This window comes from Equus quagga, chromosome 22, assembly GCF_021613505.1.
Source record: "Equus quagga isolate Etosha38 chromosome 22, UCLA_HA_Equagga_1.0, whole genome shotgun sequence".
Classification (NCBI taxonomy): Eukaryota; Metazoa; Chordata; class Mammalia; order Perissodactyla; family Equidae; genus Equus; species Equus quagga.
Window position 1 is genome coordinate 23,345,222 of NC_060288.1, and position 25,408 is coordinate 23,370,629.

General features: G+C 38.3%; 1 protein-coding gene across 1 annotated transcript; it reads left to right on the forward strand.

Annotated features, from left to right (window-relative positions):
* The first annotated feature begins 392 nt into the window (after nucleotides 1–392).
* On the forward strand, nucleotides 393–25,110 carry LRP2BP (LRP2 binding protein). The gene is made up of 9 exons (XM_046648756.1): nucleotides 393–513; nucleotides 1,245–1,357; nucleotides 3,160–3,273; nucleotides 14,098–14,240; nucleotides 14,320–14,425; nucleotides 15,700–15,923; nucleotides 17,399–17,573; nucleotides 21,876–21,988; nucleotides 23,945–25,110. Exons 1-8 carry the CDS (start codon nucleotides 408–410, stop codon nucleotides 21,939–21,941), a joined length of 1,047 nt encoding a protein of 348 aa, XP_046504712.1. The 5' UTR covers nucleotides 393–407; the 3' UTR covers nucleotides 21,942–21,988; nucleotides 23,945–25,110.
* Nucleotides 25,111–25,408: the final 298 nt, after the last annotated feature.

Consider the following 25,408-nt stretch of genomic DNA (forward strand, 5'->3'; position numbering starts at 1 on the left):
AGGCAACAGGAAGGTACTTGTGCACAGGAACCGTATCTATGGGCAGTGTCACCAGTTCCTACTAGTGCTACCAGCTGTGGCTAGGTAACACGACCCATTGCAGCATGGGATATCATCGCCAGAGAGGACTTGCCAACAGCTCTCATCATTAATCCCAACGCTGTGGAAACAGCCATGGAGGATGGCTGTGCTTCAAATAGTTATGGAGGGTCCTGGTTTCCTAAGAAAGAACATTCACATCCCAGAGCTGACGGTTTGGTGTCCTATCCCTAGGCAATGCGGGGAGGTTGCTTTTTCTAAGGACTGCCACGTGGGAATGGAGTCTCTTCTTGCATTTTTCTGGAGGAAGATATTTCTACCATCTTATTTTTCATTTTTGTTTACAGAATACACCTTGTGGAAACAGGATGAAGTTGACCAGTGAAAACTTGCCCAAGAACCCCTTTTATACCTCCCTGTCCCAGTATGCTGCTAAGAACCCAAAATTCTTCCAGTGGAGAAAGGAAAAGACTGGTACAAATTCTGACAGTACTTTCACTAACAGTTAATTTCGTACCCCAGAGCAAAAGAGACAAGCAGTATGAATCTTACTGCTTCAAAGAAGTGGTGAACTTCACAGTCCTATCTAACTTTTCTCTAAGAATCTGTGAAATTGCTACCTAACTTACTTGGTAGCAAATTATCAGGGAGCAGTCTCATAATTAGATCCTGACTCTACTCTCAGGACTTTAGGACACCCTTCTGGAAAAGAGAAGCCAGATGTCACTTCTATTAAGAGAACAATGCCATGTTTTACTTGAAACTGGCATTTAAAGACACCATTTTTTTCTATAGAATTAAAAAAATTAAATTGGGGATGGTTAGCTCATTTGGTTAGAGTAGTTCTAATTAAGGCTCAGATTAAGAATTTCACTCACTCACAGGAGAGCCTTGCACACAGACTCCATTGCTAGAACTCTGTCTGGTGGTGAACAGCATTAGTTTGAATGCCATTCAATAAATATTCCTTGATTATACAAGCACGATTTTAGGTATTGTGATAACGGGTTGGGGTTTTTTGTCTGTTTTTCCTTTTTTTTTTTAGGTAATACTTTTTCCTTGAGCTAAGGAGGCCAGTTTTAGGAAGAACTAGGAAGGGAACTGGTATTAACAGTGTCAGATGAATTCTATACAGTTTATTACTTCAAGAGAGAAAACTCACATCATACGGTTGAAGATGGAATTCTTTTCCTTTCTTTAATCAGATCATTACAGCCATGCTAATTTGGTGGATAGAGCATTGCAACTCTTGAAGGAAAGAATAAGAAGAGGGGACGCTATGGCGTATTTCCTACGAGGTCAACTATATTTTGAAGAGGTATAATGTTTTTGTTTCTTTGTTTTCATTTCCCATAATGCTGTTGTTGGATCCTCATAGCAAAATTTCCTGTAGAGTTGCTTACAGTGTTATATCAGGGAAATTCTGTCACTTTCCATATATTGTGGGTGTGGCTTTAAGTATGATACACTGGCAGCAGCTTAAGGAGATACCTGACCTTGCTCCATAAAAGTCATTCTAATGATGTCATTTATAGGAGTCATTTTGGTACAAAATTCATTTTATACTATAAATTAAAAGTCTACTTTTTATATTTTTGCCCAAAATATTGAATATCATTTATAAAATATTGTCATATTAATAACAATTGCAGACCTTGATTCTTATCTAGTACTTAAAGGTAGTTTTACATGTTCCTCTGTAGAATGAGGAGGGAGCTGTCCTCTTCTCCATGTTGTACTGAGGCACCTGTGAGGTAGGTCAAGGAGGAACCATGCGAACCATCACTCCAACTTCAGTAACGTAGCCTCGAGTCTTCAGTGAACCCCAGGGGAAGAGGTGAAAAGGGACCACCCTGTCCCCAGACCCTCACCATCCACTGACTATTTGGGCATCTATTCACCTATACCCCGCTAACTCTCTAATCTTTTGATGGCTCCTTCATTCATTCTGGCAACAAATATTTGTTGAGGACTCATCAGGCACCCATCACTGGGACAGCACAGCATAATGGTTACGGGAATGAACTCTCGGCTTTGGGCATAGGTTCAGATAAGGTTGTATTGCTTCTTGACCTAGATGTCAAAGGAGAAGTCTGGGTTGAAGGTATATATTCAAGATTTTCCAGCACGTATATGGTATTTAAAATCATGAAAACTAAAAGGACTTTGTCTTCCTCTGTATAGAATATTCTAACTTTTCCAGCACTCTCACATCTACGCCAAACATTAGCCAGAAAGAATGAGTCTTAACAACGTAGTCTTTTACTCATTGTTATGTGTTCTTTAAAATAAATATTTTTAGTGTTTTAGTGAGTTTTTATTAATTTTATCAATTTGTAGATTAGTTATAGTTTATGAAAAGAGAAATTCAATTGTTTGTGCTTTCCAAAAGCTGTTTTCCTCTGGCCTGCTCTTCCTAGTAATGACCTTCCGATTCAGTAAGAGACTCTCTTTCCACCATTACAAATGACTCATTCTTTACGGCATTTTCCATGGTGGATTAAGCTACAAGCCCTATGTTAGTCCCTTACACCTTAGCATATTTGTTATCCGATCATCTAACTGCTGAGCCTTAAATCAATGACACATAATATGTAGGTCTTTTTAGGAAGTATGGGTGAAAGATAATTTAGACATGTTTTTCCATGTCTTCTCCCTAGCTGGAAAACTGCAAAACTGGAAGACATGAGCCATAATAATAGTGGATATCTAATAATAGTGGATATCCTGATATTCATATTTTCTCTGAGACCTTAGCCCCAGCTCTGAAGTTTCTCAGACTCCGAGAGTGGCAGGTGATGTGGCAGGCTGGACTGAGCAGAGAGCTAGGCTAGCATTTCGAAAGCAGATTCGCAACAGCCAAGAGTCAGAGTCAAAGCCAAACAGAATCTCCCCCAGACTCCTCCTCGTCACTTCCCTCAGCGGCCATTTTTAGGTCTATTTAATTGATTTCATAGTGTGTTGACTGTTGTTAATAACTTACTTGCAAATTCTATAGATGTGTTGCTGTCTTTTGTTGTTCTATGTGGTGCTACCAGCTCAGACTTAGATGGGAATTAAATATTTGGGATTACTTTAAGGTAATAATAAAATAATTCAATATTTCCTGGGGGCTCATAGGGATGGTATGAAGAAGCTTTAGAACAGTTCGAAGAAATCAAGGAAAAGGATCATCAAGCAACTTACCAGCTAGGAGTAATGTATTATGATGGGCTGGGGACGACTCCAGACGCTGTAAGTGATTGTTTTCTTCACCATGCTTAAGATTTCACCGTTCACGGATTCTTTGACACAATTAAAATTATTTATGTTTTAATAATATATTTCTATCCTTATATTTCAATAATATCTAAATTTTTAGCATTTTAAAGGATAGCAGTAGTCATTTTCACATTATGTGCAAAACAAAATTTTTTTTTGCCCCCCCTCCTTGCTACCATTAGCTGTCAATAACATTTCTATTTTAAAATGTTTTCCTTTATTTTTAAAAGTTATTCCAAAGCTACATGAACATGGAGAAAAGTTAGAAAATAAGCAAAAACAGGGTCACTCCAAATTCTACTAACAAATATAAACATTATCATTTTAAAGTATATTCTTTCATGTGTCATCCTATGCAAAAAAATTATATATGTGTGTATTTGTATATATATAGTATATAAATTATATATATGTGTATTTGTATATATATACACAATACATATATATACACAAATATACACACACACACACACATACACTTTTTCAATATAGGACCATACTATATATACTGTGTTATAATATCTTTTCTTTCACCTAGCAATGTATTCTGAATGTTCTTCCTTGTCAATAAATATAATCTGCATTATCATTTTAATAATAATAATCTAGTGTATATCAATAATATTTCTAGGCCTCATTTATTTTGACATGTTTGAAGATAAAAGAATAAACTATGAAATTTAGGGATCAATATTATAGTTCTCTATTCTTTATGATTTTTATTTTTTAATTCTTATTTTTGACCTCATCTTACAAAGAAATTTCATACATTATCAAATAAAAATTGGGAATTTATTTTTAAAATTTTCAAAGATATTTAGAAATTCATTTCTCTGTGTTCACTAGCAAAGGTGTCCTATCCATTATGGTCTATTAAAAATTCCAAAATGTGGGGCTGGCCCCGTGGCCGAGTGGTTAAGTTCGCGCGCTCCGCTGCAGGCGGCCCAGTGTTTCGTTGGTTCGAATCCTGGGCGCGGACATGGCACTGCTCATCAAACCACGCTGAGGCAGCGTCCCACATGCCACAACTAGAAGGACCCACAACGAAGAATATACAACTATGTACTGGGGGGCTTTGGGGAGAAAAAGGAAAAAATAAAATCTTTAAAAAAAAAAAAAATTCCAAAATGTGAAAAGCTCACAAGCTTTCAAATCTTGGTTTCACCACTTATTAAGAGTATGATCTTGGGGAAATTACTTACTATTTCTGAACATCTACCATTTTCCCCACTCCCTTGGCTATGGCAGACCTTAATAATTGATCATGGTCCCCTTTCTAGCTGAGTCCAGACAGAGCCTCAGAATTCTTGTCAATACAAAGCTTTAAGGATACACTGCCAATTCAATCCACTGGAGTCAGCTTACAAAATAAAGCCCATTAACCTTACTCGCATAGTTGTTAATGAGACTGAACGACAACATATAAAAATACCTAACACAGGCACATGTAGTAAGCATCCAGTGTTTTTTCCCCTGACTTTCTCTTGTATAAAGCTAACAGATGGGGACTATACGTTTAATTCCTAAAATTCTTAATTTTTACTCTTTTATAACCATAGCATCCTATGATGAAATGAATGAACGATTTAAAAACTTAATGTTTGCATTAAACACAAGATACTTTATTTTAACCTATTCATAGCTTTACCTGTTAAAAGTTTAGTGACGTGGAATCCATGACTACATTGCCCTTACTTGCTGCAAATTTAACACAGTTGACCACGCGCTCCATGAAACACCCTCCTCTCTCAGTGTCTAGGGTATCTTTGTTTCATCTGATTCTTTCTCATACTTGACACACCTCTTCTTACCATCTTCAATGTGTTTGTAATACAGTTCTCTCTGTTGGCCTCTTCACAGCCATTCCTCAGTCCCCTGTTCTAGATGCTTCTCTTCTAAATCTTGAAGTGTGTCAGAACCTAGGCCTCAGCCCCTTCTGCCTCCATGGCCCCCTCTCTCCTTGAGTAAAGCTTATCTGGTCCCACGACTAACATTACCTATACTTTTAAAAGACTCCCAGATTGACGTCTTCATACCAGAACCTCATGCTGAGACCCATAGAGCCAACTGCCTGTCTCCCTCGCTGTTTAATATGCATCTTGCTGTCTGATTCCACCTCTAGTTCTACAAGTCTAAACACACACACACATCCTCCTGTTGAAGGCAGTGGAGTTTCTTTGTGCATAGTACCATTCACAGGGATTGCAGCCCTCCCTGGAACTGCCTCGAAGGACGCAAAAGCAGCTGGAAAAGCCATTTCTATTTTTAGCACTGTGAGCACCTCCTGTATAACCCATGAGGTATGTGCTTACTCTGTGGCCTTTCTGACTGTGGTTTACTTGGGTTCTCTGTATCATTCACTCACTCTTTCATTCCACAAACATTTATGAGTCAGAAACAGTCCTTAGATGCTGGAGAAGCACAGAAAAATAGGAAAAGGAATTTGGAGTCTGAGAAAGACTATAAGTGTCCTGGATTGAAATAGACACATGTGCCAGACACAAAGGTGTGGTCACAGGAGTTTTCACAGAGCAGCTGACACCAGCTGAATCAGATAACATAAGAACAGCACATAAAGGAAGGAATGACATTTACACAGAGGGAAGGACAGGAGCAAAGCTGGGAAACTCCTTCAGTGGCCTAGATTCCTCAGCTGTCTTTGCACATTTTAGTATACTGACTGAAATAATCTTGAAACTATTACCCCTTAACTGTGCTGTATATAAATTGGCAGCTAGGCGCTTGAAAGTCTTATATATAGAAACCTGGACTAGAACAGTAATTTTAATACCAATTGTACATCCATTTAACCACAGTCTTTGAGGCAGGTGCCATCTAATGTCTCTGACCATTATATCTTATGATATATACTAAATAATTAAAGTCATAAATGTAAATTAATATACTAATTTTATGAATCTTTTATGATCTTCAAAGAGTAAAGCACATTTTAGGGGACAGTATTAAAATCCATTCTAGAAAATATTTTAAAACAAGATTAATCACAAGTAAGATGAATAGTTAAAGGCTGTAAGATTACTATGCTTATTATTTCACTGATTTACTCTGACATTTAAATCTCAGGCAAAAAAAAAAAAATCGGTCTCAAGTGATTCAGAATCTCCATGTTTGTTTTGCCTACAAATGCAGATGAAACTGAAAGTATCATAATTATTTTATTCAGTTGGTTTGCTTGGCCTGCTAGATTTTTAGGAGTCTCTTATTTTTATATCAATCTTAAGTCATTAAAAAACTTAATGTGGTTTTTAAAAAAAATTGCCAAAAAAGTCTCAACACTTTTTCAGATATTTACTTTATCACCATGCTACTTGCTTCGTTAGTATTTATCTAGCTTTATTATAATGAGAGATTACAGTTAGTGGGCTGCCAAAATTAATTGGGAATTAGATGGGTAGAGGGGGACCAAGAAAGATATTATGAGGGATGCAGGTATTTTTTCATGAAATAAGCTGAAACCAGAGCATGTTTATTACCAAGACACGTTTGCCATGAGACCTCCCAGGTCTCTCTCTCTGAGAATTGTTTTTGAAATATTGGTTTTATAGTTATTTGTGCTTTCTAACTCAATGGTCCCCTATTTACATTTAAATGGTTTCATGGCTATACCATCACACAAATTATAGGATTATTTAACATGGAATATAGAAATAGGTCCTTGGAAAATGGTAATAATAGTAGGATAATATTCACAACTATACCCTTTAAAAATCTTTAAAATATCCACAATATAACCAGAAAGAATTGCAAAAACAGGGAAAAAATCAACAATTTAAATTTACTGAAGAAATAATAAATCCCCCAAAGCAATTTGGGATCAGTGGAAAATATTTTCTGCACAAAAATAAAGTAAAGCATAAAGCCATAAAGAAGTATTTAATTTCTGACAGGGCCTGACCAGAAGAAATGCAATAGGAATTTAGATGACAATTGAACTCTAGTCTCAAAAAGTTAAGAAAACACATTTCGTCAATCAAATATGAGAAGATTGGGGACAAACTGTAACGTAACACAACTGAAAATCGTGAAAACAAATCTTTAAAAATTTTACTTTTAAAAAGTAAAATGAACATTGAAGACATTTACCAAAATTAACAATTATTCCCTAATACCATTTAATACCCAGTTTATATTCAAAATTCCCAATTTGTCCCAAAATTCTCTTTCAAGCCAGGATCCAGACAGAGACCACCCACTGCATTCAACTGTAATGTCTGCAAATTTCTTTTAATCTAGATCACTTCTTTCCCTCACCTTTCTTTTTTTCCATAATATCACCTTTATTAGAAGTGACACTTCTATGGTACTTATGCAGAACTACTGCTTTTGCAGAGTATACTGAAATATTTAGGGATGAACTGTATCAATATTTACATATCTGCAGATAACTTAAAACAAGTCAGAAAAAAAACCAGATGAACCAAATATAGCAAAATATTATTACTGAAAATCCATATGGTAGTTATACAAATTTTTATTGTATTTTTTCTACTTTCCTGCATGCTTGAAAATTTTTAGATAAAAAGTAAAAAAAAAAACTCAAGGAAACTCATAATTAGTGCAACCATGAGACAAATGTAAATTGTCTAAATTCTCCTGTTAAAACAGAGTAAATATGTACTTTACTTCAGAAAATGACATAGAAAAAATTTTTAAATGTCTCAACAAAGATGTTAAGAAAGTATGCATAGAAACACACATTGAAACTTAACGAGAAGTGACAATTATTTAGTAATAAGCTCTGTTCAATATGAAAAACATAACAATACAGAGCCTATATGAGCCAAATATCACAACATCAAACTACATAATGTGCTAAAAAAACAAATTGACAAAAATATTAATTAAATTCAATTTTAATTTCTGTATATGTTATATAATTTTCACTATGATAGGTAAATTTTATAAACTATGAAGCATCCACACAATAAAATTCTTAACATGAAATGTTAAGACTCCTTGATTGAGTTACGAAATTTGAACATTTTTACTATGTATGTATGTGTAAGCACAAAGAAAATCACAATAAACCCTCACCCCCCCAAAAAAAATAAGTTGTATGTGAAAACTCTATTCATTTCTTAAGATTTAAATAAAATGTATACAGTTTTCCCTTATGAAACCAATTTCGTGGGTTGTCAAAGAGCTTCAAAATTAACCCAAATATCTTTGGGTGGCTTATGATCTCACGATCACCTGTGCTTTTCCTCTTCTTGCCAAATTTCTAACTCTCTACTCTCCATCTCTGTGGCTGTTCCTTTATCTCTGCCCTACATAGGTCACAGCCTATTCTCCTTGATGATCTCATAAAACAAGGATTTTTGCTTGTAGCATTGCTTCTGCTAAATGTAGGGGTCTCAGAGAAGACCACACTAGACCCCACATGGTGAGCAACTTTATCAGTCATTTCTATTGGCCTCCGTTGAGGACTTCTCACTGGCTGCACTACCTCACATGATTCGTCACAAACTTGCCGAGTACTCTTCCAACTCCTCCTTCTCCCCCGCTTTTTTTTTTTTTGAGGAAGATGAGCCCTGAGCTAACTACTGCCAATCTTCCTCTTTTTGCTGAGGAAGACTGGCCCTGAGCTAACACCCTTTCCCCTTTCTGTGTCTTTTCCCTCTACTCTCTCCTTTTATGATGCAAAAATAAGCGTATCCCATTTTCTCACACAAAGTAGTTTAGTCAACTCTTCATTTGCCTTCCTTTTACTCAGGTCTTTGCTCAAATGGTACTTCCCCTGAGAGGTTTTCTGTGGCCATATTATCAAAATAGCCCCCTTCATTTTCTTCACACACTTAATGATCACCTGAGTTATTTGTTACCTGTTTAATTTTTCTCCCTAAGTGGAATATAAGCTCCACAAAATTAGGGGGTTTTATCTCTCTCTTCATTGCTGAATCCCTCAGGAACTTAGAACAGCATCACACCCACAGTAGCCACTAAGCAATGTTTATTGATTGACCTTGTAGCCCCTTGCTGACAACACTGTTATCAAGATATCCCCCAAGGGGCTTTTTCAAAGAACTTTCCTAGAGAAAGATCATCTCTCTCTAAGAAAAATTATGGTGGCAGCTGTTAAGATAAAATATTTGCCTTTGTTATAAACAAAATATATTAAAAAAATAAAATGTAATAACCAAATAAGATTTAGCCCAGAAATTTAATAATTCAACATAAGGAAATCTATGGATATAATATACCACTTTAATAACTTGAATAAAAGGAACCATATCATGGTTTCAGTATGTACTGAAAAGGCATTTCATAAAACAATACTTATTCATAATAAAAACCTTTTTAAAAAAACAGTACTAGGAAATATGTTTCCTGAAAATTTAGGAGTAGCCGTTTAAAGTTAAGAACCCAAACTAGAGATAGTCCTTTCACAAGCAGAAACAAAATATTTTCCACTGTATACCTAAAATTAATATAGTATTTTATGTCAATTATAATTCAATTAAAAAAAAGAAAAAATATTTTCCACTGCTCACATTTCCCTACTAGTATTGTCTCCTGAATATCTTTCAAATATGTCTCCAGCCCTTGAGTGCCACTCCCTCTGTTTTAGTTTAGGCTCACAGAGCCCCCTTACCTGGGGTATAGCAAAAGCACATCCTCTAACTTCTGCTCTTGTCCCAAATTCATCATTCTTACTGCCACCAAAGCCATCTTTCCAAAATACAGATCTGATCATGTCCTATCCATCTTTAGAAACTTCCAAAGACTTCCATGTTGAAGATCAAAAGAAAGGGGCCTAACGTGGACTGTTCCCATGGACAGCCAGCTAGTAGACCACCAAGAGGCCATATAAAGTAACATTTCCTTGGTAATTTCTTTAGTTTCCAAGCCAATAAGTGCCATTCCAAACCGTCACCCAAGCCCCAAGTTTGCTGTCTCTGCCTGATTGCTGCCAACAGTGGGGGCTTCACCAGGCATCATGAGGCCAACCCACTGTGACTATATCTGAACTTGACACTAGAGTTCCATTTGGAACCTTGACTTCACTTGGTCTCACCAAGCCTCAGAGCTCTTTCATCCTTGGCCACCACACAAGATGCCTGCCTCTCTAATCATCTGTTTTCTCGCGTATTCTTGACTCCATATTGCTTTGTGTTTCCTCTCCCTCTCTCACTGCTGCCCTCCCTCCTAAACTTTCCAGCTGGCAAATAAAGTCCCCCCAATCCTCAACCTTTTCTCAGACTACTTCCTTCACTTCTTTGCCTTATCAGAAATTTGGCTGTCCCACAAGCAGCCCTCTTTAGTTGAGAGCTCTCCTTCCAACATTGCAGTCTACTGTGGCGTTCAACGGAAGAGCCGGCATTATTTTCATTCCCCAATTCACTTTCCAACTATTATCTGTCCTCCGCCCAAGGCACACAGTACTTACTTTGAAGTTCATACCAACGCATTGCTTTCCTAGTTCTCTCAATTTCCTGGTCACTGAGCATTCCTTAACATTAATATGAAGACTTTGGCTCTAGGATTACAGTTTTCCTCCCTGTGTCATTCCATCATTTTATCTGACATTTGAACTAAGAACTGAGCAACAAGAAACAGCAACCATGTACAGGTCGAGGGGAATCACATTCCAGGCAGAGGAAATAACTAGTGCTAACGCCTGAGGAACAGAAAGAAGAAGAATATGGCTGGAGTGTAGTCAAACCAGTGAGACAGGGGTAAACTACGGCCAACGGTTTGGATTGTATTTGGATTGCAGTGTAGACACACTACAAGGGAGTGAAATTAATACAATTTGCATTTTAAAAAAATCATTTTGTTTGTGGCTTGGAAAATGGATTGAATGAAGGCAAGAGCAGAAGCAGGCAGTCCACTCAGGAAGCCATTGCAGTGGTTCAGATAAAAGAGCAGCTTCAATACAGTTATATTAGTGGAAATAGAGAAAAGTAGACAGATTTGGGATATGCTTATAAGAGGATACACGACTTTCTGATGGATTGGGTGAAGGACTGGGACAAGGGGAAGAATCAAGGATGGGTCCTACTTTTTGGCTTGAGTGGACGATGCTGCCATTTAATAAAAATGAGATGACTGAAGGAGGAGCAGGTTAGGGTAAGGGAGGAAAACTTAAGTTTGTTTGAATCTTGCGTTTGATGTATCTGATGAGACACCTAAGTAGAGATGTCAAGTGAAGTGTCTGCAGCTCAGTGATGCAATCAGGACTGAGAAAGAAGTGGGGAGCTATCTGTGGAGCAGTGATAGTTATGGCACCAGAATGGATAAGATTGCTGAATGAGTGAACAGAGAGAAAAAGGCGGAGGACAGAGACTGGGAGTCCTCCAATATCTAATGGTCAAAAGGAAAGGAGTAGCCAGCAAAGAAGAATGAGAAGGAGCAGCCAGGGAAGGTGAGGAAAACCAGGAGCGTGTGGTCATCTGGAAGTCAAATGATGAAATTGTTTCAAGGAGGAGGGAGTGATCATGTGTCTCAAATTCTGCTGAGAGGTGAGTAGAATGAAATGCGGGAAGTAAGAACGTGGAGTAGAGAGACCAGGAAAATTGGTAGAGTCAATGGGTTGGCATAAGGCAACTCCAAATAGAATGGACTGAATGTAATACACATGGAGGCCCGATGAGCAAAAAGAAGACAGCATCTGTAGGTCCCTTCTTCCTTAGAATTATATTGTCACCTTGATCACACAACTACCCAAGTAAAGGGGCCAAGATCAAATTTTTAAAATTTTATCACTTCTTTCATTAATTTACCAAGTGGTTCTTGATGCTAATTTGGTTGAGTCTGGTGGAACCATATTTGCTTTGTGTGGTAGACTTGAAATGTCTATTTTCTTCAGGGGACTTCAAATGTCATTATTATCCTACTGTGATGATAATCATACATGGGCCTCAACATTTGGGAAAGCTACAAATGGACTTTGGAAATAGCATTGGAAAAAAGTGGATAAAGCACCAATTTGGGGCTGAGATAAAATTGTGGTGAGGACAAGTTCATCTGTTTTAGCTTTTCTTTCCCCATCTCACAGTCAGAATTCTAAAAAGGTTTTTCACACTTCCTTTAGCATAAGGCGGTAATCATTCGAATGAATTTAGTGGCAGACTGTAGGAGATTTGATTTATGGAATTCATCATCCACGGACTCATTAGGCAATAGTACCGCCCCTCATTTGTCAGTGCTTCTGTTTTCCAGAGACACTATTTTTACATCTTACCTCTAATCACTCCCCAGATTCAACTTTATACATTAAATGCAATCAGCATCAAATTTCCTACAAGGTTTTTTATGGCAATTGCCAAGCTGATTCTAAAAATTCATAGGAAAGAGCCTATTTGCAATAGTCAGGCTATTTAAAGAAAGACAAGGAGGGGGCTTACACTACTGAAAATCCAAAAATAAATCTGTAGTACTTAAAGCAATGTGGGATTTTGTTCATCAGTAGACAAATAAATCAGAAAAACAAAATGGGACCCCAGAAGCAGACCCACATGGATATATGGGTATTAGTATATCATAAAATTACTATTTCAAACCTGTGGGAAATGGTGATGGGATAGCTTGATTACCATTTTATTAATTTTCTAGCTATAGATTTTTGCTTTTGTCTTCGTGGTTGATCTAGAGATTACAATATGCATTTTTAGCTTATCATAATTTACAGAGTTAATGTTGAATTATTTCAGGTAAAATATAGGAACCTTGCAGAAGTATGATTTCATTTACCCACCCACCTCCAAGCTTTAGTACTATTTGTCATGGTACATGTATTTACATACAATTTAAGATCAATATAGGATTAATTAAGAGGGAAAAATATCCACACACAGGCACTATCTACAGGGATGTGTATCCTTTTATATTTGTTACATATTTACTACTTCTGGGGCTCTTCATTCCTTCCTATCAATCTGAGTTGCCATCTGGCACCATCTTCCTTTTTCTTTCAACCTGAAGAACTTCCTTTAAAGGGCCTTTCTTATAGCTCAGGTCTGCAGGTGATGAATTACCTCCGATTCTGATTATCAAAAAATGTCTTCAGGGGCTGGCCCAGTAATGGAGTGGTTAAGTTTGTGTGCTCTGCTTCAGCAGCCCAGGGTTTGTGGGTTCGGATCCCCCCATGGATCTACATCAAGCCATGCTGTGGTGGCACCCCATATACAAGGTAGAGGAAGACTGGCACAGATGTTAGCTCAGGAACAATTTTCCTTACCAAAAAAAAAAAGTCTTCCATCTGCCTTTATTTTTGGTGTACTGTTTGCTGGTTGACCGTTTTTTCTTTCCACACTTTGTGACAGTGCAGATGTCATATGAAGATTAGTATATTGGATGTAAATCACTGAGCACACTTAGTGAAAGTGCTTAAAGAGAGAAGATAGAATTTGTTTGGGGCTTTCAAGTGTACTGTTAGAATTATAAATGGGCAAGAAGTTACCAGCTCTTCTTGTACTTTGATACATTTCTAAGAACTGTGCTGATTCAGAATAAGGGTTATAAGGTGGGAGGGAGGAGAGAAAAAAACGAAACCACATTGAGACGTAACACAAGTCTGGAAGGTATAAGATGAGGGAGATGCCCTATATCCCAGGGCTCCTGGGAACGCCTGCTCAGAAGATGAACTTGTACCTCCTTCCTTCCTTCCTTATTTCCAGCCCTGCAGACTCCAGGACAACCACCACACTTAGGCATAGATTCGTGACATTCTACATGTCAGAGGCTGAACACCTTACAACATTATTGGGAGAAAGAATTTAGTTTAAGTAAAACTAAAAACTAGAGTTTTTTCTCTGTTCTTTTCCTTTGTGGAAGGAAAAAGGAGTGGAATATATGAAGAAAATTGTTGATTCTCCATGTCCCAAAGCAAGACACTTACAATTTGCAGCAGCTTACAACCTTGGAAGAGCGTATTATGAAGGAAAAGGCGTCAAACGATCAGAGGAGGATGCGGAAAGGTAATCTTACGCGAGAACAAGATTCTGTTTTAACCAGATGCTGAAACTAAGAATAACTTGCTTTATCTTTCTCTTTTAGACTGTGGCTTTTTGCCGCAGACAATGGAAATCCAAAAGCTAGTGTGAAGGCTCAAAGTATCCTAGGATTGTATTATTCAACAAAAGAGCCTAAAGAATTAGAAAAGGTAACATTTTTTAATCCTAGCACTATATTTAGATTAATATTTGTTTCACTATTTCTTTTTTGAAAGGTGGGTTGTGAGGAGTAAGTGTGTAATTTTCAATCTCTTACATTTCTTTAAAATGTAAAGGAAATTTACATTTTTGGATCTCAAAGCTCATTTTACCCTTTACTCATCTATGAATGCTACCTTCCCCACCTCTACCAAAGGAGATCTTGGACATGAGAACATTTTGTATGCTACAAAAAGCCACACGTGGGGCTGGCCCAGTGGCATAGTGGTTAAGTTCACATGCTCTATTTCAGCAGCCCAGGGTTCACAGGTTTGGATCCTGGGCACCACTCATCAAACCATGCTGTGGCAGCATCTCATATACAAAATAGAGGAAGATGGGTACCGATGTTAGCTCAAGGCTAATCTTCCTGAAGTGTGTGTGGGGGGGGGGGGGGAGCAACACATATAAAATATTATTTTGGTAATAAAAGCTAAAAGAAGAGGGAGAGTCCTGAAATTAAAGCTTAAATCCTTTTAAGTGTGAATAAATTAATATTTGAGGAAGTAACAAATGATACTAGTAAAATATACTAAGAATTAAAAATTAAATCCATTTAAGACTTTTTCAGAAATACAATCTCTTTAACTATCAATGATGGAAACATTTTCCAAGTTACAGGGAGAAGGAAATGTGGGGCCAAGTCCTAATTGTAAGAGGCGTTAAGGGCAAACTTGTAAGAGGACAGAACCACTGGGACCCCCCTCGGCTGAGCAGCCACTTGGGACTAACTTTTTGAATGAATTCAGATTCCTAGTGGCTGAGTATTGAGCCAGTGTGCTCGAGACTACACGCAGCTCTTATCCTTGGCTGCCTTTGATCTCGACAGCTGCTGTCTCTGAGATACACTTGGAGCTCTGACTGTCTCTCAGCATCAGTAGCTGCCCTTCCCCCCGCTCCCTGCGCTGTGCCTCATTGCAGGTGTGTCTCAAAGCCTTTCAGATGCTCAGTTCCTCTTTCCTACCTTCTTGACCCTTCCTCTGAAAAATCTGAACCTCCTGAGACCTGAACTTCTAGACTGACCTCACCTGCACCGTGCAACACACTCACCTTAGCACTCTCTTTTTTAGGTACGTGAACTTGGTGCTAACCTGAAATACCTTTGAGGGGCTAGAACTATTTCCTAGAGATGAATTAATAGTGCTATCTTATAATTAGAGATTTTGTCTTTCCAGTATTCTAATTTCACTTTGTGAATAAAAAGATGAAACTGTGCTTCCTTTAGGCATTTTATTGGCATTCAGAAGCGTGTGGCAATGGGAATCTGGAGTCCCAGGGTGCACTTGGGCTCATGTACTTTTACGGACAAGGCATCCGCCAGGACACTGAAGCTGCCCTGCACTGCTTACGGGAGGCAGCGGAACGTGGAAATGTCTACGCTCAAGGGAATCTTGTGGAGTATTACTTTAAGATGAAATTTTTCACAAAGTGTGTTGCATTTTCCAAAAGGTGAATAAGCTGGATGCAAGTATTTACAACAACTCTTATAGATGTTCTATGCCAGAGGTGTTCATCGAACTTGCCGCAATAGTGTAAATGACGGCTCTTGAGCATCATTTGCAGCTAGTGCAACTGAGGACTGAACTTTTAAATTTCATGTAGCGCATGTAGCTAGTGGCTGCCATACTGGATGGTATAATTCTATGCCATTAGTCTTCAGCATTTCAGTGCTATTAACTCTGTGTACCAGCTGAGTGATTTTGAGCAAGTTTCTTAACTTTTAGGGGCATCAATTGCTTTATTTATAAGAAGAAAATACTCCTACTGCAGGACTATAAACATAGTGTATATAAAGGACTTAGCTTGGCACATCAGAGATGTTTATTAAGTAAGTCTGAATTTCTTCCTACACTCCTCAGCCATCGGTTTTATAACTGCACAATGGCAATAGAGCTTGATGAAGACTGTAAAGTGAGAATAATGGTGAAAAGATGCCAACACTAACATCTTATAAACTATACGGAAATTTCTGTTCTCTGAGCTCATGCATTTACCTGTAATGTACAAAAGCAACATACCAGGAGAAACATACCAGACCTGGATGTCCTCTAGTGGCCGTAAGACCATGCTGATGTATTCCCCCCCCCCCCCCCCCCCCCCCAGTATCGCCCTCTGGCAGAGCCCACAGCGGGAGGCAGCCCCACAGTGGAGGATGAGGCAGCTGCTACTCCTCGCTCCTCAACATGCTGGCTTCCAGGCAGCAGGCTGCTTCAAGTGTGATCTCCAGTGTTCCACATCTCCGCGCACCCACCTGGTTAAAACCAAGACTTGAAATTGTTCTTAAAATCTTTGCAACTTTCCATCCTTGCCCACATTCCTATTCCCCATAATATTACGGTTGACATGGAGTTGACCAGATTCATTTTCATGCAATTCTCCGTATTGGTGAATTATTATTGGTTATTATTATTATTATTATTATTATTATTATTATTATTGGTGTCCGAGTTATAAAGGATGACTTCTTTTTATTGCCCATTTTTTAACAAAGATAAATGTGCAAGTTTCTTAATGTGTTTTCTGGTCCTATGTGACAAAAGTACAAATTTAAGGTCATCGTTTAAATGAATGATCCAAAGAAACAGAAAATGCTTTTTTCCCCTACTGTTTAAACCTGCAAAGTGATATTAAAATACTAATATTACAAGAAAAAAGGAACTTTTCTTTTGTTTTCTAGTGGTCCTTAAGCCTGACGAGTTTAATCACAGGGAAGCTGCAGAGCAGCCGCCCCAGTGGTCCCTCCCCCCCAGTATTCACTGACTGTGTTATATTTACCCATCAACGCACAACAAACAGCTTAGTCCTTAACAGGCAGAACCAGGGAAATCACTTTGGGCACAAGCACAATTTCTGGACATGTGGTTTGTACAAATGTAAACCATAACTGATGTCCTTTTTAATTCCACAATTTCACATCATAACAGGATTGCCGACTACGATGAGGTTCATGACATCCCCATGATAGCCAAGGTCACGGACTGTCTCCCGGAATTCATCAACAGAGGCATGGCCATGGCGTCCTTCTACCACGCACGCTGTCTTCAGCTTGGCTTGGGTATCACAAAGGATGAAGCAACAGCTAAACAGTATTATTCTAAAGTGAGTAAGCCTGAGAACAAATACAAATTGACTCCAGTAGAAATTTCTGGGCTTTTAGTTGAGACTTGGACATCTTTATGGCTTAGTGTTTTTTCCTAGTTAATTATTGTGCAGATAACCTCTGTCCACAGAGAGTGTCAGACATGCAGACTGTTTACAGACAATTCTGTCAGGTTCTTATTAGCATAATTAAGCTCAGATGATAAAAGTCCTATTTTGATGCAAATTATTCTCTAACTCTGCTATTATCAGCAGCCTAAGGCCCAGCACACCAAGACCTTAAAGCCAGAATATTCAGGACTTCTCTCACCCAGAACAAGTGTGAACCTCTATCCTCATTCTAGTACTTGAATGAAAAGTAGTTTTTTGAAAAGTTTCCTATGCACAACATCTACCACGCTTAGGAGGAATATTCATGAGTTTGAGGTAATCAGTTAAAATAAGCTTTTCCTGTTTTAATCCATGTGATCAATTTATTTAGATCCCAAATGCATTTCACATCTAAAATCAAGCAAATGTTGGAGGCACCATATACAAAAATTAACTCAAAATGGATTAAAGACTTGAATGTAAGACCTGAAACTTCTAGAAGAAAACATAGGCAGTACACTCTTCGACACTGGTCTTAAGCAGCATATTTTCAAGTACCATGTCTGACCGGGCAAGGGAAACAATAAAAAAAATAAACAAATGGGACTACATCAAACTAAAAAGCTTTGCACAGCAAAGGAAACCATCAACAAAACAAAAAGACAACCTAACAATTGGGAGAAGATATTTGCAAAGCATCTATCTGGTAAGTGGTTAATATCCAAAATATACAAAGAACTCATGCATCTCAACACCCAAAAAACTAACGACCCAATTGAAAAATGGGCAGAAGATCTGAATAGACATTCCTCCAAAGAAGATATACAGATGGACAACAGGCACATGAAAAGATGTTCAACATCACTATCAGGGAAATGCAAATCAAAATTACCATGAGATATCACCTCACTCCCATCAGAAGGGCTGTAATTGGGGCTGGTCCCGTGGCCAAGTGGTTGGTTCGTGCGCTCTGGTTCAGCGGCCAGGGGTTCACTGGTCTAGATCCTGGGCGCGGACCTACATGCTGCTCAAGCCATGCTGTGGCTACATCCCACGTAGAGAATCTAGAATCACCTACAACTAGGATATACAACTATGTACTGGGGCTTTGGGGAGGAAAAAAAAAAAAGAGTAGGATTGGCAACAGATGTTAGCTCAGGGCCAATCTTCCTCACCAAAAAGCATACTTTTTTTAAAAAAAGAAAAGAATGGCTATAATTAACAAGACAGGAAATAATAAGTATTGGAGAGGATGTGGAGAAAAGAGAACCCTCATACACGGCTGGTGGGAGTGTAAACTGGTGCAGCCACTATGGAAAACAGTATGGAGATTCCTCAAAAAATTAAGAATACAACTACCATATGATCCAGCTATTCCACTGCTGGGTATTTACCCAAAGAACATGAAAACACACATACTTAAAGATACATGCACCCCTATGTTCATCACGGCATTTCTCACAATAGCCAAGACTTGGAAGCAAGCTAGGTGCCCATCAAAAGAAGAATAGATAAAGAAGATGTGGTAATATATAGATGATGGAATACTACTCAGCCATAAAAAATGATGAAATCTGGCCATTTGTGACAACATGGATGGACCTTGAGGGTATTATGTTCAGCAAAATAAGTCAGGGGGAGAAAGTCAAATACCATATGATCTCACTCATAAATAGAAGATAAAAACAATAACAAACAATCACATAGAGACAGAGATTGGAGTGCTGATTACCAGAGGGGAAAGAGGGAGGGAGGAGGGCAAAGGGGTGATTAGGCATATATGTCTGGTGATGGATGGTAATTAGTCTCTGGGTGGTGAACAGGATGTAATCTACACAGAAATAGAAATAGAATTATGTACACCTGAAATTTTAAAAAAAAATTTTAATTTTTAAAAGTGAGGAGGGGATGGGGAGGGGGGAATCATTATGAACAGTAACTAAAAGTGAATTTTTTTTTCCTCCCCAAATCCCTCCCAGTACATAGCTGTATATTTTCTTTAATTGTGGGTCCTTCTAGTTGTGGCATGTGGGACGCTGCCTCAACATGACCTAATGAGCGGTGCCATCTCCGTGCCCAGGATCCGAACCCTGGACCGCCAAAGTGGAGCGCATGAACTTAACCACTCGGCCACGGGGCCAGCCCCAATGCAAGTGAATTTTTAAAAAAGAAAAAAAAAAAAATTACGCATGCCTTAGGGCCATGACATCCATGAAGTCCAAATTAGAATTATATCATCATCACATTTATAAAGCAATTCGTGGAGTGCTGGAAAGCAAATTGTTCAGCTGGAGCAGGGGAAGAAGGCAAGGAACAATTTTTCAAGTCCCTTGCCTGAATCTGATATTACAGCAGTGATTCCCAAACTGGCTGCGTATTAAAATTACCTGGGGATCTTTTAAAAATTCCACAGTCCAGGCCCTCTTTCAGAACAATTAAATCACACCCAGGAGGTGGGACACAGCACATCTGCTGACGCTCCTCAGGGCATTCCAACGTGCAGGCAAGTTTGGGAACCCTAAATTATTGTTTCAAATTAAAATTTCCAGAGCATCAAGCCGATATTAACACACTAATACAGGAACAAAGTACACAAATACAACGGACCTTTGAGACACTTACCACTCCACCATTCTATTAGTATGAATAATAGTTGTCTTTAACTTTTTAAAATTTAAACGTTCTCTCTCTCATACCGATTTCCAAACCACATCATTTTCAGATTCTATGCTATCTTTAGTATCCTTTTAAATAAATATAAGCAGAGAAAACTCTGGGTCAAAGATATCCTGAAATGTGGCATATGTTCATCCTAAATAAAATAGCAAAACAAGCAGGTTACAATCTTAGAACTATTTTCCATATGGTGGGAGATAACAGCCCCACTGGATTTTTGGCCATTGTATTTTATGGGAGATACTTTTAAAATGGAGAAAATTCAGAGCTAACAAGCCAGTGAAGGGTTTGGAATCCAGTCAAAACAGAAACTGAGCATTTTATTCAGAGACAAAAGGAGACGAGGGGGTCCTGACAGTGGCCTTCACAGACTGAAAGGCTATACACAGAAAAGGAGCTGTCGGGGAGGGAGAATTCTAGCTTCAGATGGCAGTGAGTGATGCTGAAGAGATGGTGGGCTGAGTCAGGAGACCCATGCCTGCTCTCAGCTCTGCCACCGTCAGGCTGGGTGACTCCCAATGACTCTGCCTCTCAGGGTCTCCATGAAGCCAGCCTTATACATTCTCCTAGGACCCTCCAATGATTCTAGAGTACATGGAGGCAAATTTTAGCTTAATACAAAGAAGCAGCTTCTAATACAACTTGTCGGAAAGAAAATAAACAAAAACAAGTTTTTCCCACAAGACAGTAACTTCTTGCCCCTAGAAGCAACCATGCAAACATCTAGTGACCAATTGCCATGGGTACTGACGGGACAATTTCTGCATGGAATTAGGTTTGGAGGAGATAACCAGTAATGTGTCTTCTGAATTCTTGACATTCTATGAAATTAGGCACTACTACTTATCACTATTTACTTTAGTCATAATAAAACTATATTTTTTCTTTTGTTTCTTTTTTCTTTTTGAGGAAGATTAGCCCTGAGCTAACTGGTGCCAATCCTCCTCTTTTTTTGCTGAAGAAGACTGGCCTGAGTTAACATCCGTGCCCATCTTCCTCTACTTTATACATGGGACGCCTACCACAGCATGGCTTGCCAAGCGGCGCCATGTCCGCACCTGGGATCCGAACCGGCAAACCCCGGGCCCCCAAAGTGGAATGTGCACACTTAACTGCTGTGCCACCGGGCCAGCCCCAAAACTATATATTTTAAAATATGATTATTGTAGATGCTGCTATTCATATAATAATAAGTTTGAGGATAAATGTTAATGCTTTCCATGTTATTTATTTTAATAATTCATAACATAGAATGCTATCATCAGTGCATAAATTCCCTTCATTCTTGGCACTGATAAAATTTTCTCTTTTTCAAATGATAATAGCATGGCTATTTTTAGTATGACCTTTTTTGCACAGGCTCATCTGAACTTCCCTTATTAAGGAATCAGAATAGCAATGCATCTTAATTAAGAAATCCCCTTGAAATTCATTGTACTTTGCTATTCTTAAAAACAAACCGAAAATTTTTTAAAAACAAAGACCCAACAATTCAAAATATATCTAAATAACTGATTCTTTATCTTTGCTTTTAAGGCCTGTCGTCTGAATCCTGCACTGGCAGATGAACTTCACTCTTTAGTTATTCGTCAAAGAATTTAGACCATAATGCATTGCAACAAAGATCGTCCATCCTAACACCTTAAAAGGTGGGTATTTTTATAGTAGCTATGTTTGATTATTTTCTGCATTCCAAGTGATGTTATCCTGGGTGTTTTACTGATGACACAATACCTTCATTCTTGAATCTGTATCCTATAATTTTGCAACTTAAAGCCTAGCTACAGGACCAAGACCTGTCAGAAGTGTCTTCAAAGATCCAGCTCTTAGCCTAGGCCGGCCAAGACCACTTCAATACAGAAACCAGTCCATACAGCAAATATCTTTTCCTTTCTTTAAATACAAAGTATCCCAGAAGACTTAGTATAGTCTTAGTTTTAGTAACTTCAGAAGTATAAATGCTACAAACTTATCAAAAACACCATTTAAAAGTTTAATTTTTAAAATTTCTTTGATCTTTACTGTTATGAATTTTGGATAGTAAAATTTTAATTTTAGTTTATTGTTTGTCATTTAAAAATTTTAAATTCAAAATTCACAAAACTAAGAAAAAGAAAGAAATGTGAAGAAACTTTCAGATAACGTTTTTTTCGAGTCCGTGCGGCGTTTGTCCTCCCGAGGCTGTGAAAGCTAGCACTGCATTAAGGCTTTTGGAATGTCTGGTATTCCTGAAAGACACTCTTATAAAATTTGGCTACTTTACTATAAACTTCAAAAAAAGTGGGTTTAAGAAATTGTTTAGAATCTTGCCCCCCATATCTTGCCTTAACGATCTTAATTTAATGAGTAAAATAACGGCTATATTCCTGATAAGATAATCAATTAAAGCAAGACATTCCTTTGTGCTTCAACTCATTTTCCACATTTGAAAAACCTTTGGTTTATTTCAAAGCAAGATAAAATGTGAAAAAATCTCAATAAATCGTCTATCAATATAAGAACTATAACTAAATATTGTTAAGAAAATTAGCAAGAGGCTTTCCTTCTATCAGTGACATCTGTGAAGGCAAAAGGTGACAGTAAATATGGCAGGATCCATATTAGGAAGATGTATAGCGATTTACATCTGTGAAACAAATATATTGAATTAACGATACCTTAACCATACCTTCTTTGTAAATATATTAAACTGATGTGGCTTTATTTTATAAACCACAACCATCCTTTCCAAAAGTGGATTTAAACAAGACCTCATCTTAGTGGGACAATGCAATTAATATGTAGGTGCCAGTCGCCAAAGAAGTACTGTACAGCAGAAAATTACTTGCTCTTGTTTCACGTTCTGGTTTGTCTAAATTATTTGAACTTTGTGTGTGTGCATGTGTGTGAGGAAGATTGGCCCTGAGCTAACATCTGTTGCCGATACTCCTCTTTTTGCTTGAGGAAGATTGTCACTGAGCTAACATCTCTGCCAATCTTCCTCTATCTTATGCGGGATGCCGGCACAGTGTGGCTTGACGAGTGATGCTAGATCCGTGCCCAGGATCCGAACCCATGAACCCTGGGCCACCCAAGCAGAGTGAGCAAACTAAACCACTACACCACCAGGCCAGCCTCAATTTGAACTTCATTTTGTCTTTACACAGAGGGAAAAAATTTCAATGGACTCAGGTCTGTGAGATACCCTCAAATGGTCATATACTTCTCCCCAAATCTCTTAAAAAGTATAAACTTAAGCCACCCCTGAAGACCAGTCCTTTTCCTTTAAAATCTGTACTGAAGACTCTCTATTCTTCCCCAGGAAAGAGACGTTTCAATATCTCAAGCCCGTTACAAGACTTCATAATACCTAACAAATCTCTTTCTACAATAATAAGCCCACTCACTTCGCTCTTGTTAATACCATCCATAAACATTCCTTCAATCATCTGAAGATGTAAATTCTCAGCCAGTATCCTCGTCTCCATACATCATCCAGTTCCTTAAGCCTTTCACGGGAATGTAATAAGGCAGTGCATGTTGACTTTCATCGCACATTTAATAGATCTGCTATCTTTCTTCATCCCAAAGTAAAGACCACTTTTTTAACTGTCATTAACATACAGGTCTGAGAAATGCTAAATGCAGGAATTTGACATGTGACACGTGGTAATGTGCTATGCTTAAAAGTCTTCCGTGAATCCAACAGAGGATTTAAAATTTCACTTCACTGTCATTACCACAAAGCTGGTGCTCCTGGCACAGGTGAGCCCCTGCAACTACCACTGCCACAGACCACGGCGTCCACCTCGACCTGAGAGGGAGCCAGTCACTGACTCAAGAGAGTTGAAGATTCCAGATCATTAATTTAAAAAAAAAAAAAAAAATCAAAACTTCTGTAAGATTCCTGATAGGTGATGTCCCATGAAAAAGTGAGAATTTATCTTAAAGAAACATTGAGGAGTCAAAATAGTTATTTTTCTCATTTCCAGTATAAACTTAACAGCTGTAGTTTAATTATGTATCAGATGGACATTTCCAGGAACTGTGTTATGATGAGCTGCTGGGGCTCAGTGACTTCCCACTGCTTCTCTCCTCTGAATGTCTTTTCTACACCCCTACGATGGACAATGCTTATCCACATAGACGGCCAACTTTGTGTTTCTTCTCAAGTGTTAAATATCACTCTGGTTTGAAAAAAGGATCAAAGAGCTATAATTAAAAGAATCCCAAAGATAAAACTTGGCTTACTAATTTTTAATCATTTGTCTTTCAGAACTTATGTTTCATATCAAGAACTTGGCAGGTATGACTTATCAATGATATAATAAACACCACTTTAATATGTATAGTGTTTTTCTTTCATGGGTTTCAGACTGAACTTCTGCCTATTAATTGTTCTGCTTTCAGCATTCCTGAGGGTTAGGGAGGGGAAAGTGTTTCATTATTGCTGTATAACAGATGGTGAAACTCAAGAAGTTGAAGTGACGTACCCATGGCCCACTATTAACAACAAAACAAAACATCTGTGCCCTGGATCTCACCCAATGCCCCTACTGGTCCACAAGATGTAATGATAGACTCTGGTCCCTAAACTCCCCAAAGTAACTTCCCTCCCCTTTCTTTTTCCATGTCTCATTCCTGCCCATCCTTCAAAGCTCAGCTCACACCCCGCCCCCATGCATCATTTCAAGCACTAATTTGGTTCTTCTAATTCACTCTAAAAATCCCATTTTGTGGGGGGGGGGCCAGCCTGGTGGTGTAGTGGTTAACTTCGCATGCTCCACTTTGGCAGCCAGGGGTTCACTGGTTCAGATCCCGGGTGCAGACCTACACACCGCTTGTCAAGCCATGCTGTGGCAGGCGTCCCACATATAAAATAGAGGAGGATGGGCACAGATGTTAGCTCAGGGCCAGTCTTCCTCAACAAAAAGAAGAGGATTGGCAGCAGATGTTAGCTCAGGGCTAATCTTCCTCAAAGAAAAATTTAAAAAAATAAAACTCCTATTTTTCACATATTCATTCTTTGTCTGGAGTAAGGCAGCAAACTCTATACCTCCTTGAAGAAGTACTTACAACACAGTGTGTTC

Excerpts from the sequence above, each read along its gene's own strand:
- LRP2BP (XM_046648756.1), top strand. The coding sequence starts at position 408 with ATGAAGTTGACCAGTGAAAACTTGCCCAAGAACCCCTTTTATACCTCC. Across the intron at positions 514-1,244 it reads GTGGAGAAAGGAAAAGACTG|ATCATTACAGCCATGCTAAT; the intron begins GTACAAATTCTG and ends TTCTTTAATCAG. Across the intron at positions 15,924-17,398 it reads TGTGTTGCATTTTCCAAAAG|GATTGCCGACTACGATGAGG; the intron begins GTGAATAAGCTG and ends ACATCATAACAG.